The sequence below is a fragment of the Cervus canadensis genome, chromosome 2 (assembly GCF_019320065.1).
Source record: "Cervus canadensis isolate Bull #8, Minnesota chromosome 2, ASM1932006v1, whole genome shotgun sequence".
In the NCBI taxonomy this organism is placed as follows: Eukaryota; Metazoa; Chordata; class Mammalia; order Artiodactyla; family Cervidae; genus Cervus; species Cervus canadensis.
The window spans coordinates 98,314,169-98,333,208 of NC_057387.1; the positions used below are offsets into that span (position 1 = coordinate 98,314,169).

Sequence of the window (19,040 nt, forward strand, 5' to 3'; positions counted from 1 at the left end):
ACATAAAATTTACTTTATGGTGTTTCCCAGGTGGTGCTAGTGGTAAAGAACCTGCCTGCCAATGCAGGAGACATAAGAGAAACAGGTTTGACCCCTGGGTTGGGAAGATCCCCTGGAGAAGGGCATGGCAATCCACTCCAGTATTCTTGCTAGAAAATTCCATGGACAGAGGAGCCTGGCAAGCTATAGTCCATAGGGTCACAAAGAATCAGACACAACTGAAGCCACTTTGCACAAAGCATGCAAAAGGCTTTGTTACTATTCCCAAAGGCCTGAGATCAGAAAGGGAGGATAGTGTTGATGAGGAGAGAAGGTAGGGAGTGGCCATCCAAAACCATGGAAGAGGGCAAGTGCTATCAGTGTCCTACCTCATTCCATGGAAAATTCCTACTGGTCATCAGCACGAGGGAGAAAGCAATGGCACCCCACTCCAGTACTCTTGCCTGGAGAATCCCAGGGACGGGGGAGCCTGGTGGGCTGCAGTCCATGGGGTCCCATAGAGTCGGACACGACTGAAGCGACTTAGCAGCAGCACGAGATTTAGGGCACTGTGCCTAGCTCTCACCCACCCTGCAAACTGATTGTCACCATCCTCTGAATTAATGATCTAGACTTCCATGAACTCACTTACAGGTCTCTCTACCAAATATAGACTGGTATGTCTCCTGATAGACCTTTCCAAGATGGTATGACCAGCAGTTAAAAGGAGAGACAAGTCTGGGACTCTACAACCATCATAACAATCAAATCCCTTCTACTTAAAGGACTCTTTTTGGCTAGTGTTGGAACTCAGCCTGGAGAAACAACAGTCACCCTATTATTCCTAATACAAATAATATTCTATAGCTATAATTTATTTTAAAATAAAAATAAATAATATGAAATCCCTAAATTACAAAAGCAAAAAGAGGAAAATAACATCCTAAATGGCAAAATACCTCACTTTCAACTTCCAAAGCTCTCTGCTCAGTATTAAGATTAGATGTCAACTGCTTTTTTCTTTCTCTCTCTTCTGACAATTCACTTTCAAATATTTCAATTTTTTCTTGGCTCATTTTCAATATCTGCAAAAAGTATTTTAGATCATTAATTCTATATATTCAATACAATAATCATGTATCTTATACTTTGATAATACTTTTCTGCCCAACTCAATTATAAAGTCATATGGGGAGAGACGAACCTGGCAAAATTAATTCATGGTACCATAGCTCATAAGATGGGTTTTTCTCTCTAAGCCCCTTTTTCTCAGCTGTAAAATGAAACTAACACTTGTCCTACATACATTATAGCCATAACAGTAGGAGTCATCCTTACAATTTCAATATACTAGTTTATTCTAAATACAGTTTTAAAGGGCTCCTTCCTGAATGACTAATCCTGGAAGATTTTCTATAACCACTGATCACGATCATAGGATGTAAATTTACCATTCTTTTTGCCTACTTTTGGGACTTCTCTCATAGTTCAGTTGGTAAAGAATCTGACTGCAGTGCAGGAAATCAAAGTTTGATCCCTGGGTGGGGAAGATCCCCTGGAGAAGGAAATGGCAAACCACTGCAGTATCCTTGCCTGGAAAATCCCATGGACAGAGGAGCCTGGTGGGCTGCAATCCATGGCGTTGCAGAATCAGGCACAACTCATCAACTAACAGTTCACCTATTTTCAGTAATTCTTAAGCATCCTTATAGAGTCTGCCTCACCTGTATTACAAAATGTAACTGAAAATGACCTTTTAATTTCTTACATCATTCAAATCTTGTACTTTCACTGTCTCTTGACCTTTCATACTGGTTTCTCATCTGTCTTCCTATCTAATAATTCAGGCTCCAAGAGGGAAATCTTAATCCAAATAAACCATCAGCTAAAATACATACATATATTTGCTATTTTTAAAAAATGCTGAAAAGATAAGCTACATTTCTTAAGAATCTCTTCCGGAGGCTACAGCCTTGAAAACTCCCCTACCAGCAATTCCATCTTTTATCTGGTCTTGGATCCTTTGGAGAGTTTCTTTAAGATATATTTCAGTCCTTGCTCTGTTTGGCAACTTAACCAAAGGAACATGCACTATTAGAAAAACATGCTACAGAATCCCGATGATTCTGAATTAAACAAGTTGATAATTTACCTTATTTTTTTAACTTTTCTTTTTCATCAAACTTTAAACTTTTTATTTTGTATTGGGGTATAGCCAATTAACAATGTTGTGGTAGCTTCAAGTGAACAGTGAAGGGACTCAGCCATACAGATACGTGTATCCATTTTCCCCTAAACCTTCTCCCATCCAGGATGTCACATAACATTGAGCAGAGTCCCATGTACTATACAACAGGTCCTTGCTGGTCATCCATTTTGAGTTTAGCAGTGTGTACGTGACTGTCCCAAACTCCCTAATTATTCCTGGTTAGTGCTGATTGAACCAGTAATAAAATTAAATGCAAAGGAGGTTTATGAGTATTTAGATATAATTTAGAAACAGGAGACACCAACATTGATATTACTTATTACTATTATCAGAATTAGGTTTCAACAGAAACTTCAACTTGAACTTTTCAATTCAGAGATAAAAATATTCCTTTGCTAGGCTGAAGAAAGGAAATAATTGATTTGTATCTAATCAAATTTTGGGGAAAGTATTCTGGAGTTTGCTTATATTCCCAGGTTCATAACTTACTACAAGACTGTATTAACTTAACCTCAAGATTAAAAAAATAAATCCACTAGTTTAGTAAAGTTGGTTATCAATAATTTATCTTCCTCATGTTAAATATCAATAAAATAGAAATATTAATAGAAATTCCAGATCAATGAGTTGGGAAAAACAGGGAATTCTGCTGGAAAAATGGATGCTGAAACCTAAGTGTAGCTTTTACATATCCTCCTATCTAGCGGTATGGACAAAAGATCTATCAAAGAATCATGCTGACTTCCTAGCAGAAATGCACAAGGATACAGGGAAGAATATATTTTATCCCCAGGTCAGAGTCTCCCTGCTCATCAGCTGCCATCTGCACTGATTAATGTTTCTGTACATCCACACATGACATGCTGATGTATTCAACACTCAAGAGTCTACTTAGCCCTGCCCTTACACAGCCTGAGATGACCGAGTGCCAAGTGCAGAAAATGTTTTCAACTCTTAAAAATGAATGCTCCGCCCATTTCTTCTGTGTTTTCTCTATACAAGAATGCCATGTACTTTAATGCTATAACTTCCAAGAGAGAGCTTTTCAAAAGAATATATACTTGAAATTTACCATAATTTGTGGCATACTAAATACAGCCATACATTTAGGTGATTTATGTATTTCATGAGACTGATGATCAAAGTTTAAAGCAGAAAAACAAGGAAAGGGACCACAATACTGTGAGAAATAAGCAATGGACATAGTGATCTCTAGGCAACTGAAGGGAGCCTGCCTCACCTGTCAGCCAGCAGTAAGCAGAGGAGAATGAACAGACTTCTAAGGGATCGCCTCACTGGCACAGGGTAGCTGCCAACAACTCTGGAGAACAGTGTAACAGCTCAGAATCTCCCACTTGCAGTGTTCTACTATCAGAAGGGTGGGGGCCGTCTGACACTCTGAGCCAAACTGTGCCCCCCAGGCACCGTATGACGAGAGCAACCGCGAGCCTCCCCCTCCTCGCCCGCCACGTGCTTGTGTCATGCTGTCCTCTCTCACGGGCACAGTCAAAGGAGAGGGCAGATGCAGGCCCTGCAGAGAAAAAAATGCTGCCGGGTCATCACCTCCAGATAGGGACGTGCTCAGTGCTGGGTGTGCTGTAGACCCCATGAATTATAATATGCTCCCTCTATGAATCCTCACGAGAGTTGGTATGAGGTAGAAAATGGTCTCTAAGGCCAGACAGACCTGGATCAATTCCTGGTTGTGCCTCTTACTTTATCAAGTTCCTCTACTCAAGTGTGAAACAGAACATACCTACTTACCTCGGGGAGGACTGTTATAAGGATTATATAAGGTTATGTTAGTAAAACAAGATCACACATATGACAGATGATAAATACATCATGACTACTTTTTATTCCTGCCAGATACCTACCTTTTCTTCCATTTTAAGCATCTTCTGGGATCTCCCTGGTGGTCCAGTGGCTAAGACTTCATGCTCCCAATGAAGGGGGCCAGGTTTAGTCCCTGGTCAGGGAAGTAGATCCCACATACTACATGCTGCAACTAAGCATTTCTTTGAGAACATGGATACTAGCAGCACTAAGAATCTGTCTGCATGTAAAAATGGATAAAGAACATAGTCATATATGGAGGAGTCTGTCTGACTTAAGGGAGTGGTTTTCTAAATTATTTGTCCTTTTGAAGTTACAGGGCTTCCCGCTTCCTTTTATCTTCAGAAGAATTCTTATGGAGAAACTACATAGTGCCCACAAATGGAGGCGTCTCTGGCTGATGTGGAGGTAGGAGACCTAGAGATTTGCACCTACGAACAGCAAGAATCTCTGAAACACAGTTTGGAAATCATAGTGGCAAAAAAAAAAGAGCTTTGCAGTCAGTTGAAATCTGAAATCTTGACTTCCACATTTGTGCATCTATGATCTTGGTTTCCTCATCTGTAAAGCAAGCTGAACAATACCTAAGCTCTCCAAAGGCTTGCTAACCTTAAGTGAATTATGTTAAAACCCCCACCCCCAGTGAAGTCACTGAAACATTATAGGTACTCAAATATTAGTTTCTATCCTTTTACTTACTTTCTGTAGGACACAGAAAATAAAGTAGCTACAGGTCAGGATAACTGCATGAGACACTGAGTACCTGGCATCTTCCCTGGCAGCTCAGCTCGTAGAGAATCCACCTGCAATGCAGGAGATCCCAGTTCGACTCCTGGGTTGGGAAGATCCCCTGGAGAAGGGAAAGGCTAGCCACTCCAGTATTCTTGCCTGGAGAATTCCATAGACAGAGAAGCCTGGCAGGCTACAGTTCATGGGGTTGCAAAGAGTCAGACACAACTGAGTAACTTTCACTTTCCCAAGACCTGTCTGAAAACTGAAGATCCATGACAAGGAAAGCATGGCACTAGGTCAAAATCTGGAAATGAGCTCAAGGAAAAGTGCTGCTATTGTCTCCCTACTGATTACAGTACACAGTTCCCTTCATTCCCCTACTGAAAAGACCCTTGACTTAACACTTATTGATATCCATCCAGCTACTAAACATAATCAAGGAAGCTTGAGGTTTTTTCTTCATGAAAGATTAAGAGAGAACTTTGAAAGCAAAAATCTATTTATAGTTACAACCTCTTTCCTCAGGAAATGACTTTAAAAATCATTTAAGTATAATTGACTACTTATTTCTTAAGTAACTTCTCTAATTTTAGAGACCTTCTACTTTATAGAGAAGAAGCATTTACTTACAGTGTTCCTCAGTGCCCCTTTCCAGCCGGCTCTGTGTGGGATGAAGTAGGTGAGAGGATCAGTGAGGGTCAATATAAAGCTTTATTATTTTAGAAACCCACACATATTTCAAGCCTTAATGACAAGGAAAAGAAAACTGGTTTCTATCATAGCCTAGACAATTGAGATGAGACAGAAAAAATTTTCCAGTACTTTAGGGAGAAAAACTGTATGACCTTCTTTTTGGAACATCTTTAAAAATAAGATAGATTCTCATTTACCCAGAATGTCATAGACAACGTCTATCATAGAGGAAGGTAGATTAACCAATTATTCTACAAGGGTCTTCTTTATTGTCAAGAATTCCATGATACAAAGGGCCACAAGGTATCATATCTCACTTCAAGAAAGAACATGCCGCATTCTTTCCAGGCAGGCTCCAGTGAATGACTGAGCATATTGAAAATAATAAAGCCTGGCCATTTCTGGCCAGTGTGGATCCTCTACAGGTTATTATTGTGCCAAAGCCCCCTGTTGGCCTGGGCTAGACTTAGGGCTGCAAGATAGTCTTAGGCTCTTCTTAACCAATTTTCCTGCTTTTTCTCTTTTCTTGAACAGATGTGAGAACTATATTATGACCTGAAGGTTTTGCCTGTCCATGTCTACTCCTTCCTTTTATCCTTCACAGGTACCACCCCTGTGAAGGACAACTCTTGTAATTCTAATCTTGGTGTTGCTTCCTAGAGCAGCCTCCTTCAGGTTGATTTATGAATGACAGAACAAAGAATGGGCCACAAACATGGTCACCATTAAAAACAAAAGAAAAGGATGATTTGATTAAAGACATAGATATAAATATCCAACAAGCTCAGTGAGCTGCAAGATGGATAAACTCAAAGAGACCCACACTGAGACACAGTAGAATCATACTACTAAAAGACAAAGACAGAAATAACCCTGAAAGCACAGCAAGACAGAAGTGACTCGTCATATACAATGGATCCTCAATGAGATCAGCAGATTTCTCATTAGAAGCTTTAGCGACCAGAAGGCAGTGGGCTGATATATTCAAAATGTTGAAAGAAAAAAACCTGTCAACTAAGAATCCCATATCCAGCAAAACTGTCTTTTCAAGAGTGAGGAAGAAATGAAGACATTCACAGATCAACAAAAGTTGAGAGACTTTGCTACCAGTAGACCTGCCCTATGAGAAATCCTAAAGGGACTCATACAGAGTGAAATCAAAGGGTACTAGACAGTCACTCAAAGCCATATGAAAAGATAAAGATCGCAGCAAAGGTAAATATATGAGCAATTATAAAGCTAGTACTATTGCAACAATGGCTTGCAACTCTACTTTTTGTTTTTTACGTGATTTAAAAGATTAATACATCATATTAAAATTACATTTGCTATGACACTGATGAAATTTGAAGATATCATGCTAACTGAAGTGAGAAAGTCACAAAGAAACAAACACTGTATGATTCCACTTAAATGAGGTACTCAGAGTAGTCAAAACCATAGAGAAAGAAAGTAGAATGGTGGTTGCCAAGGCTGGAAGGGAAGGGCAGAATGAGGAGTGTTAGGGAAATTAAATAAATAGTCTTGTTTAGGCTTCAGAGACAAAGCAGGGAAGGCCTCTGACCTTGTTTTAAACCTTTAAACCTTTAAACCTTTTAAAACCTGCTTGGACACTGCCCTGACTGGGAGTGACTGCCTGCTGTGAGTCCAAAACTTGCAGCACCATAAATAAGATGGGGGAAGAATCTTGAGATTGTTGAGCCCCTGAAGGGGGCCTGGCTAACCAAGCCCCAGGCTTCAGTTCAGTTCAGTTCAGTTGCTCAGTCATGTCCGACTCTTTGAGACCGCATGGACTGCAGCACGCCAGGCTTCCCTGTCCATCACCAACTCTTGGAGCTTACTCAAACTCATGTCCATCAAGTCAGTGATGCCATCCAACCATCTCATCCCAGGCTTAGCAACTTCCAAGTTTTACAAAACAAAACAAACAGCATTAACAGGAAACCAGGCTCGCAATTTGGTCACAGACTGATGATGATACCAGTTTGCATCCATCCTGGGATTATAAGTGAGAACCCTGAACTGCAATCTCTGAAGTCTCACCCACGGAGCCAGCATGCTGCCTGGGACCCTTTCCCAACAGGGACTCCAGATGTGCTGTGACACAGGACTTCCCAGTGCTGTTTAAGTCTGGATGTTGGTCAAAACCCAATTTGGTGATGTATTCTCTGCTCTTTCTATTTCTCTTTTCTGTTAATGTTACTATGTTGAAAGTAAGCTAGATAATTCTCTAACATATTTCTGTATTATTTATTTGTATATTATGAGTGGCTTATTTTGTTAACAAATCCTTTGAATCTGAGACGAAAGTGAAAACTTTTGGCAAAAAAGGAGTTATTGTTTAATGGGTATAGAGTTTCAGTTTTGCAAGATGAAGAAAGGTCGAGAGGTGGATGGTGGTGAAGACCCTGATGCTGGGAAAGATTGAGGGCAGGAGGAGAAGGGGACGACAGAGGGTAAGATGGTTGGATGGCATCACCGACTCAATGGACATGGGTTTGGGTGGACTCTGGGAGTTGGTGATGGACAGGGAGGCCTCGCGTGCTGCAGTTCATGGGGTTGCAAAGAGTTGGACACGACTGAGTGACTGAACTGAACTGAACTGAATATCACTGAACAGTACACTTAAAATTCATTAACAAGGTAAATTTTCTGTTTTATGTACTTTACTACAGTAAAGAAAAAATAGAAAAAAATAAGTAAAACAAAGACTTTTGCAGACAAACAAAATCAGAAAGCTTATCACTATATCTGCACTAGAAGAAATGTTAATCAGTGTTCTTTGGGCTGAAGAAGTATGGTACCAGATGGAAATGTGGACCTGTGCAAGATAATGATGAACTCAAGAAATGGCCAATAAGCATAAGAAAATACACTCAGTATCATTAGTCAATCAGGAAATGCAAGTCAAAATTATACTGAGATATTACTTCATACCCACTAAGATGGCTATAATAAAAGAGACAAAATGTAACAAGTGTTGGTAAGACATGGAGAAACTGGAGCATTCATACACTGCTGGTGGGAATGTTAGATGGTACAACTGTTTTGGAAAATAGTCTGGCAGTTCTATGAAAAGTTAAATATAGAATTAATATATGACACAGCAATTCCACTCCTATGTACATACTGAAGAAAAATGAAAACTTGTTCACACAAAATTTTGTACATGGATGTTCATACCAGCATTATTCATCACAAAGTGGAAGACAATCTGACAGTTTCTTATAAAGTTAAACATGCACTTGCTCTGTGATTCAGTAATTCCACTGCTAGGTATTTATCTAAGAGGGAAAAAAAAAACAGACTGGTATGTGAATACTAGTAGCAGCTTTTTCATAATAGCTGAAAACAACCTGATTATCTATTAACCAGTGGCTAGATAAACAATGCATCATATATCTATATATACAGGAATATTACTCAGCAGTTTAAAAATGAACTACTGATACAGGAAACAACATGGACAAATCTCAAAAGCATTATTATATTAATAAGTGAAGGAAGCCAAACACAAGAGTATATACTAGATGATTCTATTTATTTAAAATTCTAGAAATGGTATGGTCATAGAAAGTGGTAGAGTGGGAGGCACTGATAACAAAAGGTGAGGGAACATTTTAGGTTAATGAATATGTTATTTTCTTGATTGCAATGGCTGTGGTTATACAGATGTATGCATTTGTCAAAGCTCATTGAACTCAACTCTTAAAATATGTATGTTTATACTGTATTAAATATTTTAATGAAGTTAATTTTATAAAAGAAACAAATAAGTTTTAAACATTTGAAAAATGCTCAATCTCACTACCACTAGATGATTGAAACGAAAACTACACTGAGATACCCATTCTCATTTGCATTTGGTAAAGATTTCATAAACATTTGCATGTTTACTAAATGCAAATATTTGACAATATATTCAGTTAGTGAATCTTTGGGAAACTATCTTTCTCATACACTGCTGAGGGAAAAGGAAAATGATGCAATTTCCACTGAGCAGTATCTGGCAACATTGACCAAAATTACTGATGCATCTACACTCTAACCTTATAATCCCATTTTTGTGACTCTATCCTACAGAAACACCTGTATAAATATGCAGAAGACTAGAAATAACTCGAGTGCCCATCAGCAGGAGACTGGTTAAACAAATTATAGTACGTCCACACAACAGAATGCTAGCTGCTTTAAACAATGAGGGAGATCTCTTTGTATGATATGGAAGGATCTCCAGAGGCATTTTAGTAAAAAAAAGAAAGAAAGAAAAAAAAGGAAGGAAAGGAGGAAATCTGAATAAATAAGAGGAAATCTGAATAAATATTCAAAATGCTTCTATATGAATAAAGATATACTGGAAGGATAAATAAGAAGTTAATTAAGTCAACTTTAAATCAGAGTGCCACCATTCTGGGTTGCCTGGGAGAAATTCTGATAGACAATCTGAAACCTTGCCTGGAAATTCCTTCTTCCCTTCCTTCCTCCTTTTCTTTCCTCCCTCCAGCACCCTCCTTCCTTCATTCTTTTCTTCCTCCACCTTCTTTCCTTCCTACCTTTCCTTCTTTCCTTCCTTCCTACAAAATGCATTATTACCTGGGAAAGAGTTTTGGAAGACAAGAAGAACATTGGCTCCTTGGGTAGGGCATCAAGAAATCCGGTGGCTATAATTTCCTTGATACTGAGGAGGTGGCGGGTATAGGGCCCAGGGAGTTACAGTAAAAAAGACAAGTTCCAGTGAAGGAGATCCCTCAGCAACAAGGAACGTTACTCGTCTTAGGTGTACAAGAGAAAGGCTGCAGCAAAACCACCTCTCTTGGAGCTCAAAGTCTGAAACCACCCTCTCTGTGATACACTGGCTCTTGCTACAGTCTGCCTCGTGTTTGATCATTTTGACCACCACTTCAGAGGCTGACTGTGCTGAAAAGACCGCAAGCTGTACACGTTGGAGCCTAAACCACATTAGTTCTCTCTGATATGTGGTTCCCACTACCCCTCCCCTACCACCGGTTGACTCTATAAAGCAACTTTTCATTTTGATGATTAAAAATGCCCATACTGGTTGTATTTTTGTAAGATTCTTTTTTCTTTATAGAAACCCATTATATTTTTCATATTAATCATTCCCTGTGGGGAGGAAGTGAACAGAAACATATCCTGTCCTCTGTACTCAAATTTCTTTCTCCACACTCTGGCAAAGCAATAGGAAATGGCAGGCAAGAGAAGAGTAGCCTGTGCTCAGCACCCAGTGCTCTGGTGCACTGTGTAAAATGCAGCTCACTTCAAAACGAGAAGTCAGAAATTACAGAACTTTAATACCTCTACTTTCTGTCCAGCACCCACAGTTTTTCCAGGAGAGTGGTTTCCAAGATGCTTATTCTGCTGAGAGTCACACGTTCCTCTTTTAAGTCGTTCAACCTGAAATGCAAAAGCATTTTAAATACACAGTGAGGGGGGGTTGCTTTATTTTAAAAATATGTAGGTTATACATGAATACATTCTTTTTGTGAAAAATTTAAACAACATATAGGTATATAGAGTAAAAAATGATCTTTTCCTTCACATAACTTTGCCCCACAATTCCATTTCCCTCTCCAGAAGTAACAATGTTTGGGATATACTCTTCCTGAACTTTATCTCACATGTATGTATGTGTGTTGTTGTTGAGCCGCCCAGTCACGTCTGACTCTTTGCGTGTATACATACATACATACATACATACATATATATATATATATATATTTTTTTTTCCTTTGGGGGCGGGGGAGGTTTCCCTGGCGGCTCAGTTGGTAAAGAATCCTCCTGCAATGCAGTAAACCCAGGTTCAGTCCCTGGGTAGGGAAGATCCCCTGGAGAAGGTAATGGCTACCCACTCTAGTATTCTTGCCTGGAGAATTTTATGGACACAGGAGCCTGATGGGCTACAGTCCATGGGGTTAAGAAAGAGTTGGACACGACTGAGCAAACATATATAAATATATATGTGTATGTATATACAAAACATACACAAACATGTTTAACATACATTGAATATATTTTATCAGTATTATATGTACAAATTTATAGAGATTTAGACAACTTGAACAGTGTTTATTCATTCTTATGATTGCATTTTAAAATTATGATAAAATATACATAACACAAAATTTACCATTTTAACCATTTTTAAGTATACAGTTGAGAAGCACTAAACATATTCACATTATTGTGTAACCATCACCACCATCCATCTCCAGAGTTCTCATCTTGCAAAACTGAAACTCTGTAATCATTAAGCACTCACTCCTCATCCTGCCCTTCCCCACAACCCCTAGAAACCACTATTCTACTTTATGTCTCTGTGATTTTTGACTACTTTAGGTACCTCATATAAATGGAATTATACACTATTTGTCTTTGTGTGACTTGTTTAAGTAGCATAATGGCTTCAAGTTTCACCTATGTTGTAACATATGGTAAAATATCTTTTCTTTTTAAGGAGCTATTATATATATACACACACACACACACACACACACACACACACACATACATATACACCATACATTGTTTATCCATTCATCTGTCAATGGATACTTGAGTTGCTTCAACTTTTTGGCTATGAACATGAGTGAATAAATCTCTGTGCCTGCTTTCAATTCTTTTGGGTATATACCCAGAAGCAGAACGGCTGGTAACTCTATGTTTAATTTTTAAAGGGAGTACATACTGTTTTCAAGTGTGTCTGTACCATTTTACATTCTTAACAATATAGAAAGGGTTCTAATTGCTCAACATCCTCATCAACATTTGTTATTTTTTATTGTTTTGATAATAGCCATCCTAATGAATTACTCTTTTTTTAATTTATTTTTTTTCCATTTATTTTTATTAGTTGGAGGCTAATTACTTTACAGTACTGTAGAGGTTTTTGCCATACACTGACATGAATCAGCCATGGATTTACATGTGTTCCCCACCTCGATACCCCCTCCTACCTCCCTCTCCATCCCATCCCTCTGGGTCTTCCCAGTGCACCAGCCCTGAGCACTTGTCTCATGCATCCAACCTGGGCTGGTGATCTGTTTCACCCTTGATAGTATACTTGTTTCAATGCTATTCTCTCGGAACATCCCACCCTCACCTTCTCCCACAGAGTCTAAAAGTCTGTTCTGTACATCTATGTCTCTTTCTGTTTTGCATATAGGGTTATCATTACCATCTTTTTAAATTCCATATATATGCATTAGTATACTGCATTGGTCTTTATCTTTCTGACTTACTTTACTCTATATAATGGGCTCCAGTTTCATCCATCTCATTAGAACTGATTCAAATGAATTCTTTTTAATGGCTGAATAATATTCCATAGTGTATATGTACCACAGCCTTCTTATCCATTCGTCTGCTGATGGGCATCTAGGTTGCTTCCATGTCCTGGCTATTATAAACAGTGCTGCGATGAACATTGGGGTGCACTTGTCTCTTTCAGATCTGGTTTCCTCAATGTGTATGCCCAGGAGTGGTATTGCTGGGTCATATGGCAGTTCTATTTCCAGTTTTTAAAGAAATCTCCACACTGTAGCGGCTGTACTAGTTTGCATTCCCACCAACAGTGTAAGAGGGTTCCCTTTTCTCCACACCCTCTCCAGCATTATTGCTTGTAGATGTTTGGATAGCAGCCATTCTGACTGGCGTGTAATGGTACCTCGCTGTGGTTTTGATTTGCATTTCTCTGATAATGAGTGATGTTGAGCATCTTTTCATGTGTTTGTTAGCCATCTGTATGTCTTCTTTGGAGAAATGTCTGTTTAGATCTTTGGCCCATTTTTTGATTGGGTCATTTATTTTTCTGGAATTGAGCTGCAGGAGTTGCTTGTATATTTTTGAGATTGAATTACTCATTCTTGCAATAAAATTTCTTGAACACTTACAGTGTGTGCCAGGCATTGTATTAGATACTAGAGATATGATTGTGAAATGAATATAACTAAAATTGAACTAATATATAGTGTATCTAGAACCTGGAAGTACACATTAAAAATGGTTCAAAAACATAACACAACTAAGTGTTTAGTATTAACAACCTCAAACTTTGGTAAATGTGAAAAGTATAAACTATTATCTAAGTCCTTATTAAAAAGAAAAGATCCTAAATTAAAGCACAATCAGTTCAGTTCAGTTCAGTCGCTCAGTCGTGTCCGACTCTTTGCAACCCCATGAATTGCAGCTCGCCAGGCCTCCCTGTCCATCACCAACTCCCGGAGTTTACTCCAACTCATGCCCATCGAGTCGGTGATGCCATCCAGCCATCTCATCCTCTGTCGTCCCATTCTCCTCCTGCCCCCAGCATCACAATAGCAATAACATTACTGTTCAGCATATGTGGTTAAAATGTATGAAGCAGAAATACTGATACAAAGCATCCAGGTCAAGGTCTGGCATCTACCTGCATTGTTCCAGCCACCAGAATCAGACTTCACTAATGACCAGTGGTTGATGTCTCCGTCTAGGCTGCTCTAACTGCTGTTAGTCTATACACATTTAAATTAACTCTAGGAACAAATTTAATTAAACAACTTACCTCTTCTCCAAGTACTTTTTTTTCTGAGTCAAGTGATTGAACCTGATTTCTTAGAGCCAGAATTTCCTCATCCAGTCTCTGATTATGTTCCTTTGCTTTCTGTAGGTCAATTGAGTCTAAAACAAAGAAAACGCAATTGATTCAATTGGACTGAAGTTTTTTCGAATTAATTTATTTTTGGCTGCACTAGGTCTTCGGTGTTGTGCGTGGGATTTCTCTAGCTGCTGAGAGCGGGTGCTACTCTTTGCAAAGGTGTGCAGGCTTCTCAGTGCGGTGGATTCTCTTGTGAAGCACAGCCTCAGTAGTTGTGGTACACAAGCTTAGATGCCCCACAGCATGTGCGATCCTCTTCGACCAGGGATCCAGCCTGTGCCCCCTGTATTGGAAGGTAGATTCTTCACTACTGGACAACCAAGGAAGTCCGTGGATTGAAGTTTTAATTTGGGGGCACTAAGTCTAAAAACTGAGGAAGTACTATTTCCTACTGTTCTTGTCAGCTCTACCATGTCTCTGCACATGTGATTCTCTGCAAAGAAGAGCTGCTAGACTCTCAAGTCCAACCCTAGAATGTTGTACCAACTCATGAAACAGAACAGAATGTTTCTTCAATTCTCATGCCAGTCTAATGAGTTGGACTTTTTCAGAGCAGTGTTTCCAGCAATAGAGGTTCTTCCAGGACCTGGACTTTTAAAACAATTTAAAACATTTAAAACCTAAATGACCAAGAAAATCATCTTCCTAAGCTCCTGTGGTCCCACCTCTCTTACATGCATGTATGCTCAGTCGCGTCAGTCATGTCCAACTCTTTGCGACCCCGTGGACTGTAGCCCGCAAGGCTCCTCTGTCTATGGGATTCTCCAGACAAGAATACTGAAGTGGGTTGCCATGCCCTCCTCCAGGGGATCTTCTCAGCCCAGGGACTGAACCCGCAGCTTTTATGTCTCCTGCATTGGCAGGTGGGTTCTTAACCACAAGTACCACCTGGGAAAGTCTCTCTTACACACCTCATGTATTTCTTGGTACTTCTCTTGCACTTGTTAACAGCAGGACCCCCATAGACAGCTGATGCACTGAGCTAGGAGCAGCGAACAGACAGACTATCCAAGTGAAATCAGATTAATTCATCAAAATCATCTTTCTCCTGTAGCAGCTCTGCCTGTAGGCCACTCTCACCTCAGCACTTCATGTTGAGATCTGCTGTTTCTAGCACTCATCAAAGTTTCAATAGTATAAACTTGTTGCCGGTAATTTTCTTGGATCAGCAGCTGTTTCTTTTTTTCACTTATGTTTTTCCTGTTTTTCTTTTGTTGCCGTAAAGTTTCCTTTGTCTTCCTTCTTCATTGCCTGTCTGGTTTTTAACTTGTATTAATTTTTTCTTTCTTCATTTTTTCGTTTCCCTTGCTATCCCCTTTTTCTCCTTAGCATGTGAATTTTTAACTTGAAAAATGCTGAAAACACGCCAAAAAGAAAAAAAAATTTACAATCCATATACATATATGGAAGGCAAGATTTGTTCTAACTTTTGCATATGCAGTTTAAAAAAATTTGAACAATGCTATACAACACTGTCTGCAAATTTACCACCTGTGAATACATCATGGATATCTTTACAGGATAGTTCACCTAAAGTCATTTTTCATTTCTTATGTGGAACTATTTTTAAATTGAGATATAATTTATATACAATATAGCAAACATATCATAAATGCTCAGTTTAACGAATTTTGAGAATTTTATATACCTGTGAACTTGCCTTCAAAAAGATACAAAATATTTTCATCACACCATAACATACCCTCAAATCCTTTTCAGTTAGTTCTCCACTCCCACCCACCCCTACAGTCACTTTCTGACTTCTATCACAGAGACTATTAATAGCTTTGCTCATTCTTGGTTTTCATATAAATTAAATCTTAACAAAACATATATGTTTATTTCAGGCTACTTTTACTCAATATATACAGTATTCAGGGGATTCACCTGTATTTTATTGATAATTTGTTCCTTTTGAGTCCATCTTATTAATATACTATGATTTGTTAATGCAGTATCTGATTTTGTTCTGCATAGTAAACCACTGTCCAAATTGCCATTTCAATCTCACTTTCCTCCTACTGATGAAGATTTAGATTTGCTGCCAATGCTTATTCTTGTAAACAATTATACAAGGATTTTCCTTATTCATCAATCTCTAAGTCCTTATGACATTATTTCCAAAAAAGTTAATCCCCAGAAAGAAATGACATAGCAGGATCAGAAGACATGCGCATATAAAAAATTTGACAGAGCCTGCCAAATTATTCTTCAGAAAGATTGTACAAAGCTACGTTTTCACAATGGCATTGTCTATTTCTCTATACTATATATTACCAGTATTTTTAATTTTCATAAATCTTAAAAATACAGTTGAATAATGGCCTATTTTACATAGGTCACTAAAATTAGTTCTGTTCTGCTTATCACAAATGGAATACAGACTTTTTGTTTTTTAAAACATCAAGCTAGGGCTTCCCTGGTGTCTCACTGTTAAAGAATCTGCCTGCCAATGCAAGAGACATGAGTTCTATCCCTGACCTGGGAAAATTCCACATGCCGCAGAGCAACTAGGCCCAAACACAGCAACTATCGAGCCTGTGTTCTAGGGCCCGGGAGCCACTATTGAGCCCACGTGCTGGAGCTACTGAAGCCCAGGTACCCTAAGGCCCGTGCTCTGCAAGCAGAAGCCACTGCAATCAGAAGCCCACACACTGCAGCTAGAGAGGAGCCCCTGCTCTCCACAACTAGAGAAAAGCTCGTGAGGTAACACAGACCCAGCACAGTCAATAATAAATAAATAAATAAAATTATATTTAAAAAATCAACCTCTACAGTTAGGTTCAGAGCGGATATTCTCATCCAACCCTTATCTACCCTGACCTGAAATAATGTTGTTAATGTGCGTGTGTGTGTGTGTGTGCGTGCGTGTTCAGTCGCTCAGTCATGTCCGACTCTTTGTGACCACATGGACTGTAGCCCACCAGGCTCCTCTGTCTGTGGGACTTCCCAGGCAAGAATACTGGAGTGGGCTGCCATTTCCTCCTCCAGGGGATCTTCCTGACCCAGGGACTGAACCCACATCTTCTGCGTCTTCTGCAGGTGGATTCTTTAACACTGAGCCACCAGGGAAGCTTATCCTGTGGTTACCTAGGGACTTTCCAGAAGTCTTCACTGTCAAGACAATAGACACCTTTATTAGGGTGAAGACCAAATACATGTTACTTATTATAAATTATAACATCACAGGGTAAATAAACCTAGTTTTATGACTATTAAACCAGTTTTATATAACCAGTTTTATAAGTATAAAACCAGTAAACATATTTTAAATTATTTTTGTAGCTACTATCATTATAACACTCAAATTTCATTGTATTTCACTGTAGCTAGTATCATTCATACATAGCCAAGTTAGGGTGAGGTGTTGTTAAATGCATTATACAGTGTCTTAACCTCAGTGGTCCCAGTAAAACACATATTGTTTGTGTTAATCAAAGGTTTTGCAGTCAGACGTATAGCTCTAATACTTAATGTAGCTACTGGATAATTCATTTAACCTTGCCATAACTCAGTTTCTTTATCTATGAAATGGTTAGAATAATACTACAACTTGGCATTGATGTTAGGATTAGAGATAATGCATGTAAAATGCCTGATAGGGTATGAGTTAGTAAGCAACAAGTGGTAGTAACAGTAATAAGATGGTAGAGATAGTAATAATAGAACTAGTAGTAATATCATTATTTATTAAATATTATTTAATAATATTACTTAACATAAATTATATTATTGTTTAATGTTTTATTATTAAATATTATAATATCTGTTAAAATTACTCACCATTTTCTTTCAGCTTTATCAAATTTTCTTTCAATTTCTCAATTTCTAGTTGAGCCTTCTCAAGTGCAGAATCTAAAAGAAAAAAAGAGCAATATATTTGTGTAAGGAGCAAATGATTAGCATAATAAATTTCAAATGACCTTCTGGAACACTTTCTTTCTGATGGCTGTCCTCTGAGTTTCTGCATAAATGTCACCTCCTCCAGGAAGCTTTCCCAGAGTCCCTTATTAATGTTCCTACTACATCTTAGGTTTCTTCCTACCCCTAATATTGTCTGATCATGTAATCTTTCCCTGTTTCCCTAACCAGATTCTATGCTAAAGAGTTTGGACCACTGTAAACAAAAGGAATAGCTAAAAGTTTTTAAGCATGGTACTACAAATTTAGTAAAAAGAAATTACACCCATAAATACTTAAAATTAATGCCTGAAATTAATAATACTTAGAATTTCACCAGCTGTTCCTAGAAATAGCAAAACAGAAAAATTTCAGAAATAACTTTTGGTACTATTCAAGAATTGTATGAGGATTGCAGAATGGCATAGAGAAAGTATATGGGGCACTGGAGTCTATTGAATTTGTGTTCTCTAACCCAGGTTTTATCACTTTGCCTCCTGTGGTCTACTCATCACCAATGCTACAGCTGATAGGCCTCCTATAATGCAAGTTGAGGAATCTCCCAGAAGGGACCAACATGAATCTTACAAGAGATCATTCCCAATCACATAGAAAAGGTACATGAGGCAAAGTCCAGAGGAAACCAGGCACAAGCTTCCAAGAGTCGTCTCTCAGCAGTCATACAGGATGGGCTTAATTTCTCCAGCAATGAAATTGACAATTCACATGAAAAGTCTGCCAAGAAAATTCATTACAGACTCAGCAGCCAAAGTTTTTATTGGGGGCTACTTCAGTCCTGGGTGTTCATTGGAAGGACTGATGCTGAAGCTGAAACTCCAATACTTTGGCCACCTCATGCGAAGAGTTGACTCACTGGAAAAGACCCTGATGCTGGGAGGGATTGGGGGCAGGAGGAGAAGGGGACAACAGAGGATGAGATGGTTGGATGGCATCACCGACTCATGGACATGAGTCTGAGTAAACTCTGGGAGTTGGTGATGGACAGGGAGGCCAGGCGTGCTGTGATTCATGGGGTCG

General features: G+C 38.8%; 1 protein-coding gene across 5 annotated transcripts in view; it reads right to left on the reverse strand.

Moving 5' to 3' along the window:
- CCDC30 (coiled-coil domain containing 30) overlaps positions 1-19,040 on the reverse strand; it is a 116,639-nt gene that overhangs the window by 62,707 nt on the left and 34,892 nt on the right. For 4 of the 5 annotated variants that reach the window (XM_043461681.1, XM_043461682.1, XM_043461680.1 and 1 more), the window contains exons 7-9: positions 17,886-17,957; positions 14,010-14,125; positions 10,766-10,864 (exon numbers count right to left, since the gene is read on the reverse strand). In XM_043461681.1, coding sequence (XP_043317616.1) covers positions 10,766-10,864; positions 14,010-14,125; positions 17,886-17,957 — 287 coding nt within the window. The remainder of the gene's footprint in view (positions 1-10,765; positions 10,865-14,009; positions 14,126-17,885; positions 17,958-19,040) is intronic. The other variant, XM_043461683.1, reaches the window with a different exon arrangement.